This window comes from Blennius ocellaris (genome assembly GCF_963422515.1).
Source record: "Blennius ocellaris genome assembly, chromosome: 3".
Taxonomy (NCBI): domain Eukaryota; kingdom Metazoa; phylum Chordata; class Actinopteri; order Blenniiformes; family Blenniidae; genus Blennius; species Blennius ocellaris.
Window position 1 is genome coordinate 16,140,143 of NC_137652.1, and position 17,343 is coordinate 16,157,485.

Here is a 17,343-nt window from a genome sequence, read left to right on the forward strand (position 1 = left end):
AATCATTGTTTAATGTTTTAGTCAAGCTGTTTTGTTGGCTTCTACAAGAATGCAGAGGAACTCTGCATTCTTTTATCCTCTCTCATTGGTAATGCTAAGGTCCCCCTTGGTACACTTCCTGACAGTTTGTATTCCACTTTTTTCCCAAAGCTTTCCAGAGTGTGTTTTTCCTCATCTCAATATTTGAACCTCACTGTGCAATCCCTCAGTCTTCCATACATGTCAACCTTGGTCTCTCATTCTGTCTTTCTCTGAATATCTCCTTTCTCCTTCACTATATGCTCACCTCTGGGGATGAGTTCACATTGTAACAGACATTAAAGCTGAGATTAGAAGCTTGAGCTCTATAGAAACCAGGAGGCTTTACAATACCAGGGGTGACTCAGATTATAGGGCAAGCCATTTTGTCCTTGTGACCAAATGCACTTTAACCATGTTTCAGAAAGGTTTCATAGAAGTTATCATCCTCTGCAGCTGGTAATTTATGTCAAATGTTCCATGTAATAATGGTAATGTTTGAATCAAAATACATTGCCTAATAGGATGGTATATCTAATTATCAGACACTACAACGTAATAGGTATCCCTGATGTTCTGCCTGCATTTGCCTCAATTAGGTTGTATGCTTTTATAGAGATAACAGTTTTAGGGTGTTTGTACTCCCAGTGTGTTCAAAGTGGTTAATTTACCTGACAGAGATTGTTTTCTTTCTTGTTGTTTGGTGAGGTGAAGGGTGTTTATGTTATTAAATAATGATAATTGTCTCTTATTCAACATATAATCCAGTGAACAAAACAAATACTTTTCCGCATATTGATGTGAATTTCTCACAGCTCATGCGTTAGACATTTTGGGAGCCTTTGCTTTGCAGACAATGAGGTGAGAATGTGCTGACTGACACTGCTGATTTGATGTTAACCCTCCTGAATTCCCAGTGAGAAGAGGTTTTCTGTTAACGAGAGGGTGTGTGGAAATCATTGCCTTTTTATGTGCGTTACCACTGTACCATTGCAGACAGCTCCAACAATCTTAACTTGCAAACAAGAGGGTATGGAAGATGAACAGAAGGATGGTTGAATTTACCCCTCTGAACCGAACCAAGCTTGAGACACAATATTTTCTAGATCAGTCTTTCTACAATGTGGTAACAGCTGTTGGCCCTGAAATTAACAATTGGAAATAATGTTTCGGTTGTAGTGAACATATTGAAGAGGATGTAAACACATGTAGAAAAGCTTGCAAGTGACACTTACAAGCAGTTAATGGGGACTGCCCCAATGTGTTGTTTCCAGATTGTGAAGCAGCAGAAACATTTCCTTTGTGTATTTCTTCAGCCTTGTGATATATATATATATATATATATATATATATATATATATATATATATATATATATATATATATATATATATATATATATATATATATATATATATATATATATATATATATATAGTTTATTACACTCACAAACACACACAACAATCAATATGTCTGATCACAGTCTCTGATCTGACGTGTTATTGCACTGCATTGTCGGCCTTTGGCTCTAATGAGAGTTAATACTATGTGCTGATTAGACAATACAGTGAGATGGAAGAGCACACCCACACACAGAGTCACAATGCACAAGGAAATTGACTCATTTAAATAGACGTAATGGGCACAGCAGTATTAGTCAGTGTGTGCAGCCTTGGTTCTGAGTTGCATGATGTGCACCCATGCAGTGTGGTGCTTTGCAAATATGAGGAACTGCAGTGAATGCATGAAGAGACACACACAGAGTAGAATATTGCACTGATTTAAATCAACCTTGTATGGAATGAGATTTAACTTCGACTTTTCAATGTCAAATGTGACCTCATCATAAACTTAACGTAAGATGTCTTACATGTCTATTTAAATATTTGCTTAATGGAGTCAAAATTTTTCTCCTCACAAGGACAGAAATTGCCAATAATGTGAGAGTGTAAACAAATCTGAGTCTCACGCACACACACACACACACACACACACACACACACACACACAACTTATTATGTGAACGGGAAGTCTCTCACCCCGGAGAGGAAGTGGTATTAACAGTGCAGGTCTTTTTCTATTTCACGCTCCAACCAAGTGTCTACCAATTTGCATCTCCCACTAACACTTCTACATCTGTTGAGAAGTAAAAGGGGAGAAAGGCAAAGCAGAGTAAAAGAGGCAATGAAGAGGAGTCAGGGGTGGGGCACATAGAGTGAAATACAAGTGGAAGTGAGGGAGTAATATAAAAGGGGAGGTATTAGCTCTAAAAAGTGGAGAGGGAGGCTGATATTTTAAAAGGAAAAGAAACTTAAAAATCATGAAAAGAACATGCAGGTGATACCATCAGAATAAATGTTAATTGGTGTTTAAGAAATGTTGCTGGTAAAAGATTTGGGTCCCAGATGTGTTGCTCTGATGATGAGGCGCATGCTATTCAATCCATACTATTTTTGCTTTTTATTTATTTCATAAATAAGCAGTCACTCCTTCACTCTACATTTTTGTGTTTTATGTGCAGGTTTCAACCAGCCGGCCTGGTGGAGAGGATCCAAGCTATTGCCCAAAATGTCTCAAACATGGCCATCAGGGTGGAACAGATACTGCAAAACAGCATGGTGCAAGGCAGAGGTACAGTATCATTACAACCTCTGTTGTATGCTCCTTAACCTGGGCTTACTCCTTTATATATAATATACATCAGACTTGAAATATACATTGGCGTAACAATGTCCTTGAATACATTATCCAACATTTTCAATCACCTCATTGCTCAAATGTGCAGTTAAAGATAACTTGCAGAGGCTTGAACCTGTGTCTATCACAGCACCTAATAACAGCAAAACTCAACAGTACTGCTTATTCAAGTGAAATGAAAAAATATGTCTTACAAGAAATAAATGTTTAGCTTAAATCTCTTCAAAAGAAACTAAAAAAGTGACTGTTCAGTAATGATAAACGTAAGGCACAACTGGACTCATGCCCAACTGTCAGCTTGTTTTGGAGTGAAATGTCAAGGAGTTAAAAAAGAACAGCGGAGGGAAAATGCATCAGACCTATCGACTCACACACACACGAGAGAGTGAGGAGAGTGAGAAGAGTGAGAGACAGACAAGCACCGTCAGAGATTTTAGTAATCAGGCTGATTTCCTGACACAACTCGCATCTGCTACCTTGTTGAAAAGCACTGTTTCTGTTTGACATGCTTTTTTTTTTTTCACACAAAATCAACAAATTGTGGAAAAAGAAATATGAGAACAATGTGTCATTATAACACTCCAGTTAAAATAGGTTTTCAAAAACAACAACCTAAAATCTGAAACAATGCGAAGAAACATTGACTCACCTCAAAACTTTGAAATGTACATAGTTATAGAAGGCAGACTGATTTCGCCTCATTCTCAGTCATTACTTCTCTGTACACCTCGTCTTTGTCCAGCAATTTAGTTTCCTGTTGTTTTTTTTGCACCACATTTTTAATCAAAACCTAAACAATACCCAGCATTATTTTCCTCCTAACTCTCCTTACTCGCTCCAAGTCTTTACACCAGAATAAATGAGTGTCTTCTTTTGTTTTTTTCTCCGCTCCACTACATCTGCAGGGACAATGGCACACGCCAAAATGAAAACATTGCTGCTTTCTCTAATCACAGATGAATTGAAACACTGCCGGCAGACTTTATTATCATACGGCTCAGTGGTGGTTTATTTATCTCGTGGTCAGGCATGTGCGGGAGGAACCGACAGGAGACAAAGAGGAGGGAAACGTGATTAGAATTTCCTTCCCTTCAAGCTCTGACAAAGCTTTCATGTTCTGTCTTGCGGGCGACAGGAGTCAAGTTTTTATCCAGTTAGATGACCACATTCCCAATTGTTGCTGTAGCACTTGCTCTCATAATCACATTTGTACGCAATGTGTGTCCTCAGTCAATGGAGAGAAGCCCCAGGGAAGAGTTATGTGGAGAAATGTCTCCTTTTCATTAGGCAAATGGAAGCAGACGGGCTCTGAGAGAAGGCAAATTTGCTGGTTCAGAGAAAAAAAAAAGAGAAGAGACAAGGAGGGGATTTAAAACATGAGAAAATGGTGGGGAAATGAAGCTGCATTGGTTTCTTTATCAGACAATATGATTCCAGTTCGCTCCTCCCTCTGTCACTCTTTTCACTTCGGCAGCAGAGAGGCAGTTAACTAACTCAGTGGAGCAATTAATGCACTGAGTGCAGCCTAAGTGAGCAGACGTACTTGCTAGTGTAACCCTGGCCGGTTGGAGCAGCAGAAGACAGACTGTGGCGCTCCGTCAAGCCCAGAGAGTCGTGTGGACTGCAGCGGTGCAACAGGGAGGAACAACAGGAATCTGTAACCTGCATACTATAAGGCAACACATGTAACATACATGAATGACAAGGTTTGGCGAACAAGTGGAAATCATTATCAACTCGCCACACAGCTGGTTATAGAAAGGCTGTTAATTTGAGTACATTCAGAAGTCAAATAGGTTTAGGCCTGGACTAATTTTGTGTTAATGGACTGATTAAAAGACATAAAATGTGAATTTCAAGGAGATTGCTATCAGCACCATGTGGTGTTAAATGGATCATATTGCTATATGTGAGTGGTAGAATAGTTGCTGGAATTGTAATAGTCATTGGAGAGTAAATATTTATATTACATGCAGGTGATTGAAATTGGCTGTGAGCCAGTGACGTTGGTGGCTGGAGTGAAAACATTTAACTTACATTATATTAGAGGAGAGGTCTGCAGAATAATTTGTTTTGTCACGTCAAAATAAATCAAATAAAGTTCATGTGGGAGGCACAAAATATCTTTTAGCTTAAAAAAAGAACATATTGCTTCGTATGATATTATTATTATTATTATTATTATTATTATTATTATTATTAGTGTTATTAGTGTTGTTGTTATTATTATATTGTACATATATATACTTTGTTTTAGAAGATACAACTGTATCTTAGTTTACATATATACAGTTTCAATTTTTTGTCGTGATTTTTAACATTATAATTAGTTTTTTTCAGCTGTTTAACCTTTTTTAGCCATTGGTGTTATTCCAGGCAATTCTGGATATTCGTGGAAAATTTGTGGGCAGCCAAAAAGCATCTTCAATGAATATCGATAATGTGATCGACATGCCAACTTAAGAACCGTATTCAGATGCATTTCATCACATAAATAATGGCAGGCATGTGCCACGAATTATGGGAAAATTATATTTGTTGCACATCTTGCCTATGTGTAAGCACTGCATAACATACAGGTAAGCCAGCATCATTGGCAATGAAAACAGATGTTCAATCAACCTCTCGACTCTTTGGAAAACATAATTTTTTGGAATTAATCATGGTCAGCTTGCCAAGAGGCACATGCAAAACCGTAACACTGATCAACTGAAGTACGAGGCAGATAGGCTAGGACATATAATTTAGTTCACAAACTATTCTTTAATTTAAATGTCACATTTGTTGCCTTGAACTACTCTCTTGGAGAGCATTCAAAAGAAAATTTTTGTGGCAGCTTCACAGACCTACTACAGAGATGTTAAATAGCTCATATATGGCCACCGGTTGCAGCCCAGAACACCGGGCCATTCATCCAGTTATTATTTCAACCACAGTTATTTTTAAAATTCGTGTCAGGATGCTGGCTTGTCACAGGCCTCCTGCTGAAAGTAAATTTACACTCACTGTCTCTTTTCAGCAGTGAGAGATGGTACATCAAGCCAGTGTGAGGTACCAAGAGAGCCTCGCTATCCAGAGTGTCCAGGAAAAGTAGATGTGAGTACTTGTTTTTTTTTTTTTTTTTTTTACTATAAATGTAATTGGTGCCAGATTTTGAAACATGTTCCTTTTTGTTTAATCTTCTTTTCGTTCTTCTCGTATGCATATGTTTCACCTGTTTTAGTTTCCAGCAACAAGTGACGGAGAATGTGGGCTATATTAATAGCAGCTATGGGTTACTAGCAATCCTTAATTGAGTAACTTTGTATTTATCTTCCAGTGGATGCGTGCACGGTGGACATCAGACCCTTGCTATGCCTTTTACGGCGTTGATGGCTCTGACTGCTCCTTCCTCATTTATCTGAGTGAAGTGGAGTGGTTCTGCCCTCCACTGGCCTGGAGGAACCACAGCAGTCCCCCCACGCAACATACACACCAGTCAAAGCCCCCCAAGCGACAGGTGAGTGGTGCCGCAGCAGACACACAGCACCGCGGATTGATCACAAAAGCTAACATCACTACAAGTTGACACACCAACAGATTGGTTCACAAATGCATCAGAAGTGAGAAGTCTAATCATATATTTTTAAACTATTTATTTTGTGGTCTTTTGTGTAATGTATAACTGATGAGATTTAAGTAGATTTTTAACATATTTTAGCCATTTTTCACATTTGAGAAATGGCTTTTTTTTCTTCTTGTGTCACTTGTTTCTTTGTTTTTACCAGCTGTTACCACACAATTTATTTGAAAAAGAAATATCCATCTCAGTGACTGCAAACTTCTGAAATCGTGAGTGCATTATTTATTTTAGAATAACAATCAGTCACGACTACACGGCCAAAAGATGTGGCGCTGCAATAAATTGATGCTTCTTCACATTTCAGTCCCACCACTGCTGGTGAAAAGATCGTGATAGATGTTCTATTGTGAATAATAAAAATACAGCTTCATGATATTTGTATTCACTGTCCCATCCTTCTTGAAATTCAGGTTTGTATTCCTGGTTATTGCTGCCTTGAAATGGTGATTACAGATCTCTTTGTTGAATTCAAAGGGGTGAAAGTTAAGTCAAGAAGTTAAATAATCGCCTGTCAGAGAGGAAAAAAATGAATTGAATACATAATTTTTTTTAACTGAAACTGGGACAGATACAGAGGCCACATTTGAATTGTAATTATAGTCTTTTGTGACCTAAAATATTTTTCCTCACTCTGTCATTTTTTTTGCCTTTGTAACACTGTTTTACAAATTTCACAATAACATAGAATTAATAGCAGAAGATAGTTAGTAGAGGTCCCTAAGGTGTCAATCACATGCCCAGACTGGCAATCATAAAGATAAGAACAATCTTTTTCTGAGAAAAATACTGTTGAAGAACATAATTTTCTAACCTTCATTGGATTCTCTTTGCTTCCTATTAATTGGAAGAGACTTGATCCTTCCCATAATGATCCTCCAGTCTTTTCTTGACATTGACTTAAAGCTCATAGAGGGGTCCACAAATTATCCCTTTTTAAATATATTCACACCAGCTCTGCATTTATTTGTGGTATGGGGGTGTGTAGACAGATTTCCTCAACCTTGTCTTGGTTTTTAAACAGATTTCATCATTTTGTTTGTCTACTTTTAGTAAATTAGCTTTTAGGGTCAGTTTCCAGCTGCAGCAGATAGGATGAAGTGAATTAATCATGGTAGAGTAATTGGCTTGCAGTCCTTAATGCAATAAAACTCAGCTTTGATAGTTAAGTTTAAAGTAAAATGGGTTTAATTGGGAAGCCACAACAAAGACAAACCTGCTTGTGAGCATTCACCTTGCCTTTTTTTTCTTTTAATACATTTAATAGCAGTGGAACTTCCAGAAGGCAAAGCAGAATGGCTGTGTGGATGATGGCTGATATCTTAATGTTAATATGAGTCTATTCTTCCACATTTCAATAATTGCAAACCAAGGTGATTTTCAGAGGAAGAAAGACCTTGGTGTTTATCGCCTTCATTAGAAAACACACTAGATTTCAATGTAATTTCTTTGCTTATATTTCATTGGCAGGTGAGCCTGAAGATGTGAAGTGGCTCACTGAAGAAATATTTCTATAAATAATCCACAAAAGTGTTAATGTCTAAAATGTATTTTGCTTAAAGAGCTAAAATATTGGAGGATTTCCATCATGTAGGAAAGGAAATTTACTCCGTAGGTTTCAATAACCATATTAGTACAGGTTAGTACTAAACACTTGTGGTTACTTACAGTTTTGCTGACCTTCTATCTTTTCCCATTTTGTTTTACTGTCATCTTTTGTCTTTCCAGGCTGCCTTTCGCACGGACCTTTCTGTACTGCTTGACCAGGTTGGAACAGGAAAAGAGTCTCTCAGTTTCATGAAGCGTCGCATTCGCCGGCTCGCACAACAGTGGGCCACAGCCGCCAACCGCCTCGACGCTAAACTGGGACAGCGATGGAGGGACCAGAAGAAGGTAAGGAAATCAGGGGACGTGAGATGAAACTGATGAAAAATGCTAATTTAGTGAATGAAAAATGTGTTTGAGTGCGCACTATGGAGTAGATGTGAGTACTATTGCATCACTGCGAGAAGGGACTGTTTTGATTTGGAGCTTTTAGAAGTTTGCATGTGCTCTCTGTGTGTCCATGAGATTTGGACTCTGATGGACTGAAGATAGACAAAACCATAACCATAAGCATAGGTCCTCTAATATTTCTTGTTAAATGCTTGAGAGCAGAAGATTAACAATGAGAGCATTTAAAATACACAAAGCAAAAAGAAAAATGGTTGGAGGAACAGTGGAGGAATACAGCTATACAACGGAATTCTGCAACAGAAAAATTACAAACAAAAGTGGGAGGCAGTCCTAACAGCTTGTAAGAATAATGCACAGTGGTTAAAGTAATTTTCAGAAAGGTATTTTCTTCTCAAGTAGTTATGCATTAAAAAGGCTTTGCTCTGGTGGTTCTTGAAGGTTCTCTCGATGAATGATAATAGCTTGTGGGAGAAAAATGATAGACGATGTAAGGATAAGTAGTCGCCCATCACTGCGGTCTGTATTTTACATATATAATTGTCATCCAATCCAATCCAATCCACTATATTTGTATAGCACATTTTAACAACAAAGTGTTTCCAAAGTGCTGCACATGAGACTGCACATAAAAACTAAACTAAACAGTCCAACACTAAATAAGTATAAAACCATAAAATAAAATAAAAACAGATTAAAAACTACAAACACATTAAAAAACTACAAATAAGAATAGAACAATTTAAAAGAATAAATAGAAATATAAAAATGCTTAAAAAGCAATAAAATAAATAAGAACAATAAAATAAATAAAAGACACAGGGGACCACACGACTCACGTGGTGTTAAAAGCCTGAGAATAAAAGTGGGTTTTAAGACGCGATTTAAAACAGTCCAAAGTAGGGGCTGTTCGGACGTGGAGGGGCAGAGCGTTCCACAGCTTAGGGCCGACAACAGAGAACGCTCTGTCCCCTCTGGTTTTACACTTAGTCTTTGGACCCACGAGCTGGAGCTGGCCCTCAGACCTCAGAGCGCGCGGGGGTTGGTAAATTTGGATGAGATGTGTGATGTACTGAGGGGCCAGTCTATTCAAAGCTTTAAAAACAAACAACAACATTTTAAAATCAATTCTAAAATTAGAAGCCGGTGCAAAGATGCAAGGATTGGGGTAATGTGTTCTCGTTTTTTGGTCCCTGTTACAAGTCGTGCCGCAGCGTTCTGGACTAACTGCAAGCGGGAAAGTGCTTTGTGGCTAATGCCCGAATAAAGTGCGTTGCAGTAGTCCAGACGAGAAGAAATAAAAGCATGCACGACTTGCTCAAAAAGCTTAAAAGATCAAAACGGCTTAACCTTGGATAAAAGTCGAAGATGATAAAAGCCCGATTTTAAAACGCCATTGATCTGTTTATCAAATCTAAAATCACTGTCTATGGTTACGCCAAGGCTGGTGACTTTGGGATGCAAATCATTTTCGAGTGATCCCAAGTCCGTGAGGGCTGATCCAAATACCATAATTTCGGTTTTCCCTCATTCCGTTTTAAAAAATGCTGGGCTAACCAAGCCTTAATGTCATCTAGACAGTCGAGCAGGGGTGTCAGGGGGCTGTGGTCATTCTTGGCAATGGGCATGTAAATTTGGCAGTCATCTGCATAAAAATGGTAGGACATTATGGGTTATACATTAGCCCTTTTGTGTTTTTGAAAGCTGCGCAACTGTATATATTTTTTTTCAACTACTGCACCATACTGTTAATCTTGAGTAATTTTGGCAGATGTTAAAGCTGTTTTATACGTGCATCTACGTTTTCTGGTTGCTCCGCATGGATGGATGCAAGAAATGAATTTCATTAAGGAGTGATAATAATGACTGATTGGGATTATAACCAACTGTCAAGCATGTGCCAATGCAAGAGGGAAAAGAATAAAGTGAGGGAGACGAGGGTGGAGATGGAGCGCACCGTGGAATATGGATTAGGAACAAAGAAAGAGATTAGAAGCGAATGAAGCACCACTGAGATAAGCGAGACATGGCCAAGGTGTGGTTGTCGAATAAATCATTTTTAAAAAATTGTTTGAATTGTACAACTGAACTAATTTCAAAGCTTACTTTTGAAATGTCGATGAAATGACTAAAATGTCAAGAATCTGAGAAAACTTGCTGAGGGTTAACTTTTACATTGCCACATTTTAAATTGTTGAGTGTTCCCAGATATCCACCACTTTTTGCTGGGAAAGTGGCGATAAATTAATATCGTAATGTGCAAAGGCAGAATTGAACCCAAACTCTTACTGTTCTGTTCAAAATATTTTTCTTTGGCCTCATCTCTTTCTAAAATAAGTTAACAAGGGTGGAAATAGTCCTCTGTCACAGTGATTGATGTTCCCTTTTCTTGTACTGCACTGAGGGGATTTGTTATCCTCTATCGTGGTTCCATGGCTGCTTGAACTGCCTATATAAGCTGTACAAAGTGCTGCTGCTACTATCTCAACAGCAGATGTCCTGGTGTTTGTAAGTGTTAGCCCTGGCTGTCCAAAGCTGTTTATCACAATAATTAGAAACGGAAGTGGAAACGTGTGTGTTTGTGTTCTCTCTGTCACTGTGAGTGGTTCTGTGTGTATTCTCCGCTGCTAATTGGATACCGTAGCAGTAAACGCCCACAGCTAAACCTCATACATGTTTTTAAAGTAACTCAAAGTGCACACATTCTAATACTTGAAAATTACAATGCAGTTTCCAATAAAACTTTTAAGTTTTTCTCCTGGCATTGAATAAAGGCCAGCAATACTCATTTATTTGAATCATTGAAATTTCATTCGGTTTTCAAATCCCTTTAAGCATCTTAAATGTAGCTACAAAGTTGCTACATCACTGCTCACTTGCAGCTCAGACTTACTTGAGGGTCGCTCACTCGCTGATTAATGAGATTCTTCATATATATTTAATATATCAGTCCCTGCAACACAAGAAAAATTGCTACGGCAGCAAAATACTGTATAATCTGAGATTTGGGCCCAGACAGGTTCTCACCTTGCATGTTGATTTTATCAACTCTCATTTGTGGCTTGTGTTGTCACTTAGCCGTACTGGTGGATTGGGAATGAGGTGCGCACGGCCGGCCTCACGAGATTCTCTAAGTTGTGTCCTCGTAGAACAGACTGTAATTGTGTTGTTTTGCAAGGTTGTTTGACTACGTCAACTACAAAAACCATCAGTCATTGTGATACTCAGTATAACATCCATCCATCTATCCATCCATCCATCCATCCATCCATCCATCCATCCATCCATCCATCCATCTATCTTGTTTACCACTTCATCCAGTTACCGAGACAGGTTGCCAGTCCATCACAGGGCCAACACATTGAGACAGATACAACCACACACATTCACATCTATGGGCAATTTAGGGTACTCAGCATAACATTTTACACTAAAATATAATAAGTGTGTGTACATTGATAAAACAGTCAAATGGCAGTATATGTTAATGCAAAGAACATAAATCCATTCTTTACTCATTTGAAGTGACTGCACTTTCTCATATCTTAAAATGCATTCATTTGATCATAATTTCATGACCTATATATGGACTGATTATGTATAATCAGTAGAATAAGTCGGGAATCACTCATTATAGGCGGGGTGAACTTGTAGAAATGAGTATCAGGAGTGATACGTAGTTGAAGAGTCCCATAGCTAAAGAAGAAGGTCTACAGGTTTGGGTTTTGGGATAATGACGCTGGAAAAAAAGGCAGTAGGCTGAACTAGACGGGAGAGAGCTGAGGATGTTGAGGTTTTAACAGGGAGTGACCATGATAGACAGGGCTAAGAATATGTACTATATATCAGAGGTAGCTTATGTTGGACAGTTTTGTGGGAAAGTGAGAGGGACGAGGTAGAGACGGTTTGGTCATATATTTGGAAAGATGATAGCTATGAAGGGAAGAGGATGCTGCAGGAGAAACTAGACGAAGAGAAGAGAAGGGCCAGGAAGTCCATAGATGCAGTAAAGGAGGGCATGCAAGAGATTGGAGTGGGAAATGAGGATCTTGTAGATTGAGGATATGAGAACAAGATGACTGCATATCCAAATGGGAAAATGCTAAAAGAAGAAAATGTGGGGGTTAACTGTGATGCATTCTGATCACAAACTGCTGCCTGAATCTATGTTTTGGCTGTCATCTCTTCCAAAGAAATAATGCTCAGTTGCTAAGCTGAGCTCTCATTTTACTCAGGACATACCTCCTAAGTATATAAAAACAACATGAAGACACAGTAGCTATGTTAAAAACTGGATTTTCTGCAAAGGAGGACTTTAAGGTAATCTTACGGCATTGAGGAAAAGACCCGTGTTAGATTTTAATTAAGTCTGACCGTGGAAAAAACATTGTCTGACTTCAATTGACTACAGTCCTGCACTCACCTAACCTCCGTCTTTGACACAAACCCTGCTTCAAAGAACAACTTTAGTATTCTGCTTGAGTATGCAGTATTTGCTATTCCAATGGGGTACTGTTGATTTAGTTCTGTTTCCTTGTTTGGCTTTCCCTTTGATTGTAAGCACACTGGATGTTTACTCTGAAAAAGAATAAATTAGAAGAACAGAAACGTAATGGTGGAGGAAGGAAAGATCAGAAGGGATAGGAAAATTAGACATAAACCTCGAAAATTATTCTTTTGTTTATTTCTTTGCTGTCATGGGCAAGGACAAAAAGATCTGAGTGTGCACACGTCAGATGGAGCATAGACACTTAAGAAGTACAATTCTGAAGGATTTTACCTGAAAGTCACAGCAAAAGAGATGTCTTGTACTCAAGTATATTTGCAGGTGAAGGATATTTTATATCCGAGTGAATAATGAAGAACAGCCTTGACTGAGATATTCTACAAAATCTCCTGTACTTTGTCACTAATCTATCAATTTTTTCAGCGTTGTGAGGTTCAAAAAGAAAACAGTCAACCTTTTGCGGCACTTCACTTTCAAAGCAATAATACATTTGAGAGAACCTCTTTATTTTCCCGGCAGCACTGTTATCATTTTAATCAAAAGCCAGGGTCAGCTCATTCAGGCACTATAACGAAGCAGCTTTTCATGGAACAAATAGCTTATTTTTCTTTTTTCTTGACATCAGAGGGAAAAGGATATTCAGCCTAGTTGAGGTGTGATGGAAAGGTTTTTTTTTAAATGGTGATTGTGCAGATTGAAAGACGCTGACCTCATCCTGTTGACCTGTTACAGTGTATTCACAGCTTGTCTGGTGTTAGTTTTACTATCTGAGCAAGTAACTCTCTGCCTCATCGTGTGCGTTCAGCATGCACATTTAGTGGATTTGTCAGCATATGCTAAACTGTTAATTTCCCTTCTCCCTGCTGTCTGCCCCCTTGAGAGTTAATTGACCTCTGACTGATGAAGTGTAGACAGTGTCGGAGTCTAATCGGATATGGAAAGTGAAGTGACGACTGAGGAATCAAAGGTGGGGGGGAAGATTGGCACTGTATGGAAACAAAGAGGACCATCTTAAATGGAATTTAAAAAGGACAGAGGAGCCTGTGGAGACGGATGAGAGAGAAGGTGAAAATAAGGGGCTGGTTGTCAGTGCCAGCTTGTGTTGCCTCCCGTGGCCCTCAATTGGACAGCTGCGACCTTCTTGAGGGCCACAACGCATGAGAGAACAGGGTCACACACCCCCGGACACACATGCCTTCATGCGGAGTCGAGCGCTAACAGATGCTGAGACAAGCATTAGCATTCCTCTGTCGTTAGCCTGTTAGTGATGAGTGGAGCAGAGCAGAGTACAGGAAGCAGTGCGACATACTTGAGAGCCTCTTCTATCCTCCTGCTCTAATATATACGCACCAAGGACTTTCCAAGGATTTCACTTCTATACACACTCAAAGGATTCCTGATGTTAATGCTCAAAAGGCAATTGATTGCATTTCCCAAAGTTTGTTCCAAGTTTTTTTTACATCCCTGTTAGGCTGTCTAGGGATCTATAGGGTTTAACAGAAAGGGAAAATAACTATATGAAGAAAAGTCACGAACACAAAAAAGTGACTTTCAAAACTTTGTCAAACCACAAGTGAAGTGGATTTATAGTGAACAATATCTAAAACAAGCAAAGATTTCAGAAACCCTGGGTTCAAAAGAATATACACATTTTTTACTAAAAAGCCACTCATCTGTCAGTCTTTTGTACTCCTTGATTATAGTTGACAGTACATGCAACATGCAACATATGCATGCAACAGCCCATTACTGTGCAAACATATAGAGACTTATGATCAAACATGTATAGATTCAGATCTATAAGCAATTTGTTATCACATGTATTTATACTGTGGGAGTATTCTGGTGAAGACCAGGTGAAAACCTTCCAAAAACATGACAATGTCACACCTGACCCACATTGAAACTCGGTATTAAAGAGAAGAATGGCTCTATTCAAGATGTGTCAAAATGAACACAATATTCAAAACATGAATTATGTGGAAATGTCTCAATTCACTGCAAATTGAGAATTTAATGATATGAATCGTGGATAAACAAATGTGTGATACCTGCAACATTGTAAAGGTGAGCCAGTGATTGTGCCTCTACTTCTGCCTCTGTGGGATTGGTGAATCTTTATGTTGAGTCCCAGTGGGATGGTAAACACAGAAAGTAGCTTTAGATCTTCTCGAGAATCCCTGAGCTCACAGGAACTGAGCAAGCGTTTGTGCAGAACACAAGCACAGAGGATTCTGTCTGGAGTTCAATGATGTGTCAGTGTGATATGAATGTACACAAACAAACAAAACCAAATACATTTCAGAATCCATAAAACACACACACACGCACACACACCATCTGGGAGTACCATAAGTCCATTGCATAAAGAGTTATACTCTCGTGTGTGTGTGTGTGTGTGTGTGTGTGTGTGTGTGTGTGTGTGTGTGTGTGTGTGTGTGTGTGTGTGTGTGTGTGTGTGTGTGTTTTCCAGTAAGTGTCCTGAAACAGTTGAGTCTCCATCAATGATGTGATTGTTGAACTCAACTGCAATCATTGCAGTTGAGTTCAACTAAAACATTAACATCATTAAAACATTAACATGTTTGATTAACATTAAAAATTAACATTTATGAATACACTCAAATACTACCTATTAGAATGAAAGTAAAATCATGTTTGGATCGTGATTATGTTGTCAACGCAACCTTACCTTCCTTCCTGTCAACTCTGCACTCACATGTGGATCCATTTCTATTAGGGATGTCGGCCGATATTATCAGCCGATATTGACTTAAAAATGTAACATTTGGAAATATCGGTATCGGAATTTTACAACCGATATTGGAATTTCCGAGTCTGCATGAACGCAGCATGGGACGTTTACGGGCGCGCGCTTGATGACGTTTAACAACAACTAATACAACATGCTGGACTCGTGGCTAAGAAGGAGAAGCCCGGTGAACGAAATGTCCATGGAGTACTGGAGGCTCAACCAGGCCCTCTTCCCTGCTGGTACCAGTACCTGACTGCACCCTGCACCAGTGTTGACAGTGAACCACTGTTCAGCACTGGTGCCCACATCATTGATGAGAAGAGAAATCGCATACATTGCGACAATGCTGAGATGCTTGTATTCATACAGAAAAATCTACCTCTTACACATGAGGACATGGGGAAAAAGAAATAGACCAGTTATATGGACGAGTCAACTTCAGCCTTTGTTTTTGTTGCACTTTAAAGGAGGGCTGTTTTAATTTTGTGAGCATTTCTGTGCCTTTCTTGTTTATATTTACACTATTTTGTTACTCTTAAAAGAGATTGAGCCCAGTTTGAGTATATTATTTGACAAGTTTTGGCCAGTTATTCATTCATTGACTGTTTACAACTAATGGACTGCAGATATGCCTCTTCCTTTTTTTTTATATTGTCTGTGGTGTTGTTGAGTTTGTTGTTGAGGTTTCTCTCTAACACTAAATAAATATGGCACTTTTTTCCAGAATTTAAGTTGTTGTTCTCTTATTTTTCTCAGTGTGTACATTTGGAAAGCCATGTTTGATTCACATATGCATCCAGTGGGGCATCACAATAAAATTAGGCAAAATGGGTTAATTCCACAGTAGGAGTTATTTTATGTTGTTGTTACCTACCAGTTTTGATGTAAAAAGCCAGCATATATCGGTATCGGTGATATCGGTATCGGTGATATCGGTATCGGAAATTAAGAGTTGGACAATATCGGAATATCGGATATCGGTAGAAAAGCCAATATCGAGCATCCCTAATTTCTATAGAATCAATATAATAGTTTTCACCTCAGTTGCATGTGTAATATATTCCACATATTCATTTATCAGTTGTACTGCACAACAAGTATGCAAGTTTCAGTTCCATCTGTCCCTATTTTTGCATGGTTGCCAGTGTTTGTGTGATATGCTGTATAACCAACACCACCACCATCATGCCAAGAGAGTGAATGGTATTGGAGCGATGTATTTTCACTCTAGCCATCTGCCACCCAAAGTGTAATTAAATTTCACTTATCTTCTTTTTTTTTTTTTTCTTTTTTTTTTTATGAAGCCAAAGTTAATAGAGCAGGTTTATTAAATCAGGGGATTTTTCACGCCAGCTGGAGTCTTACTGAAGCTTAACTCTGCTGCATACGCATCACTGTCCACTATTTTATACATACATTTTACATGTGGCAATTACTTTGGCAGTTGAACTGAATACCTAAGTCGTATGATGCATGCAGATTGCATGATTACAACTTGACATAGGTTGCTTGTATGTCTGGAATCTAAAGATTTTTTTCTTCATAGTTTGTCTAGATATGAGGTCGTCCCCATCACATATACAGACAGAAGTAGATGCTTTGAAAATGGGGCTAACACTCATGCTGTGGACACACAATGACTCCAAACAAGGAACATTTCCCTCATCGTCGTTAAAATGTGATGACGTGTCAATGTTTATTGATCAATATTTTCCTGAATAACAGATATTTATGAATGCCATTGTTGATGCTCAACCTATAAAATGCATAATATATATTTTAGATACTTTTC

At 38.5% G+C, this 17,343-nt stretch overlaps 1 protein-coding gene across 1 annotated transcript in view; it reads left to right on the plus strand.

Moving 5' to 3' along the window:
* LOC308149365 (alpha-1,6-mannosylglycoprotein 6-beta-N-acetylglucosaminyltransferase B-like) overlaps positions 1 to 17,343 on the plus strand; it is a gene marked incomplete at both ends in the record, with an annotated part of 118,012 nt that overhangs the window by 49,906 nt on the left and 50,763 nt on the right. Inside the window, 4 exons of the mRNA XM_080521076.1 lie at positions 2,542 to 2,651; positions 5,737 to 5,813; positions 6,037 to 6,216; positions 8,065 to 8,229. Coding sequence (XP_080377202.1) covers positions 2,542 to 2,651; positions 5,737 to 5,813; positions 6,037 to 6,216; positions 8,065 to 8,229 — 532 coding nt within the window. The remainder of the gene's footprint in view (positions 1 to 2,541; positions 2,652 to 5,736; positions 5,814 to 6,036; positions 6,217 to 8,064; positions 8,230 to 17,343) is intronic.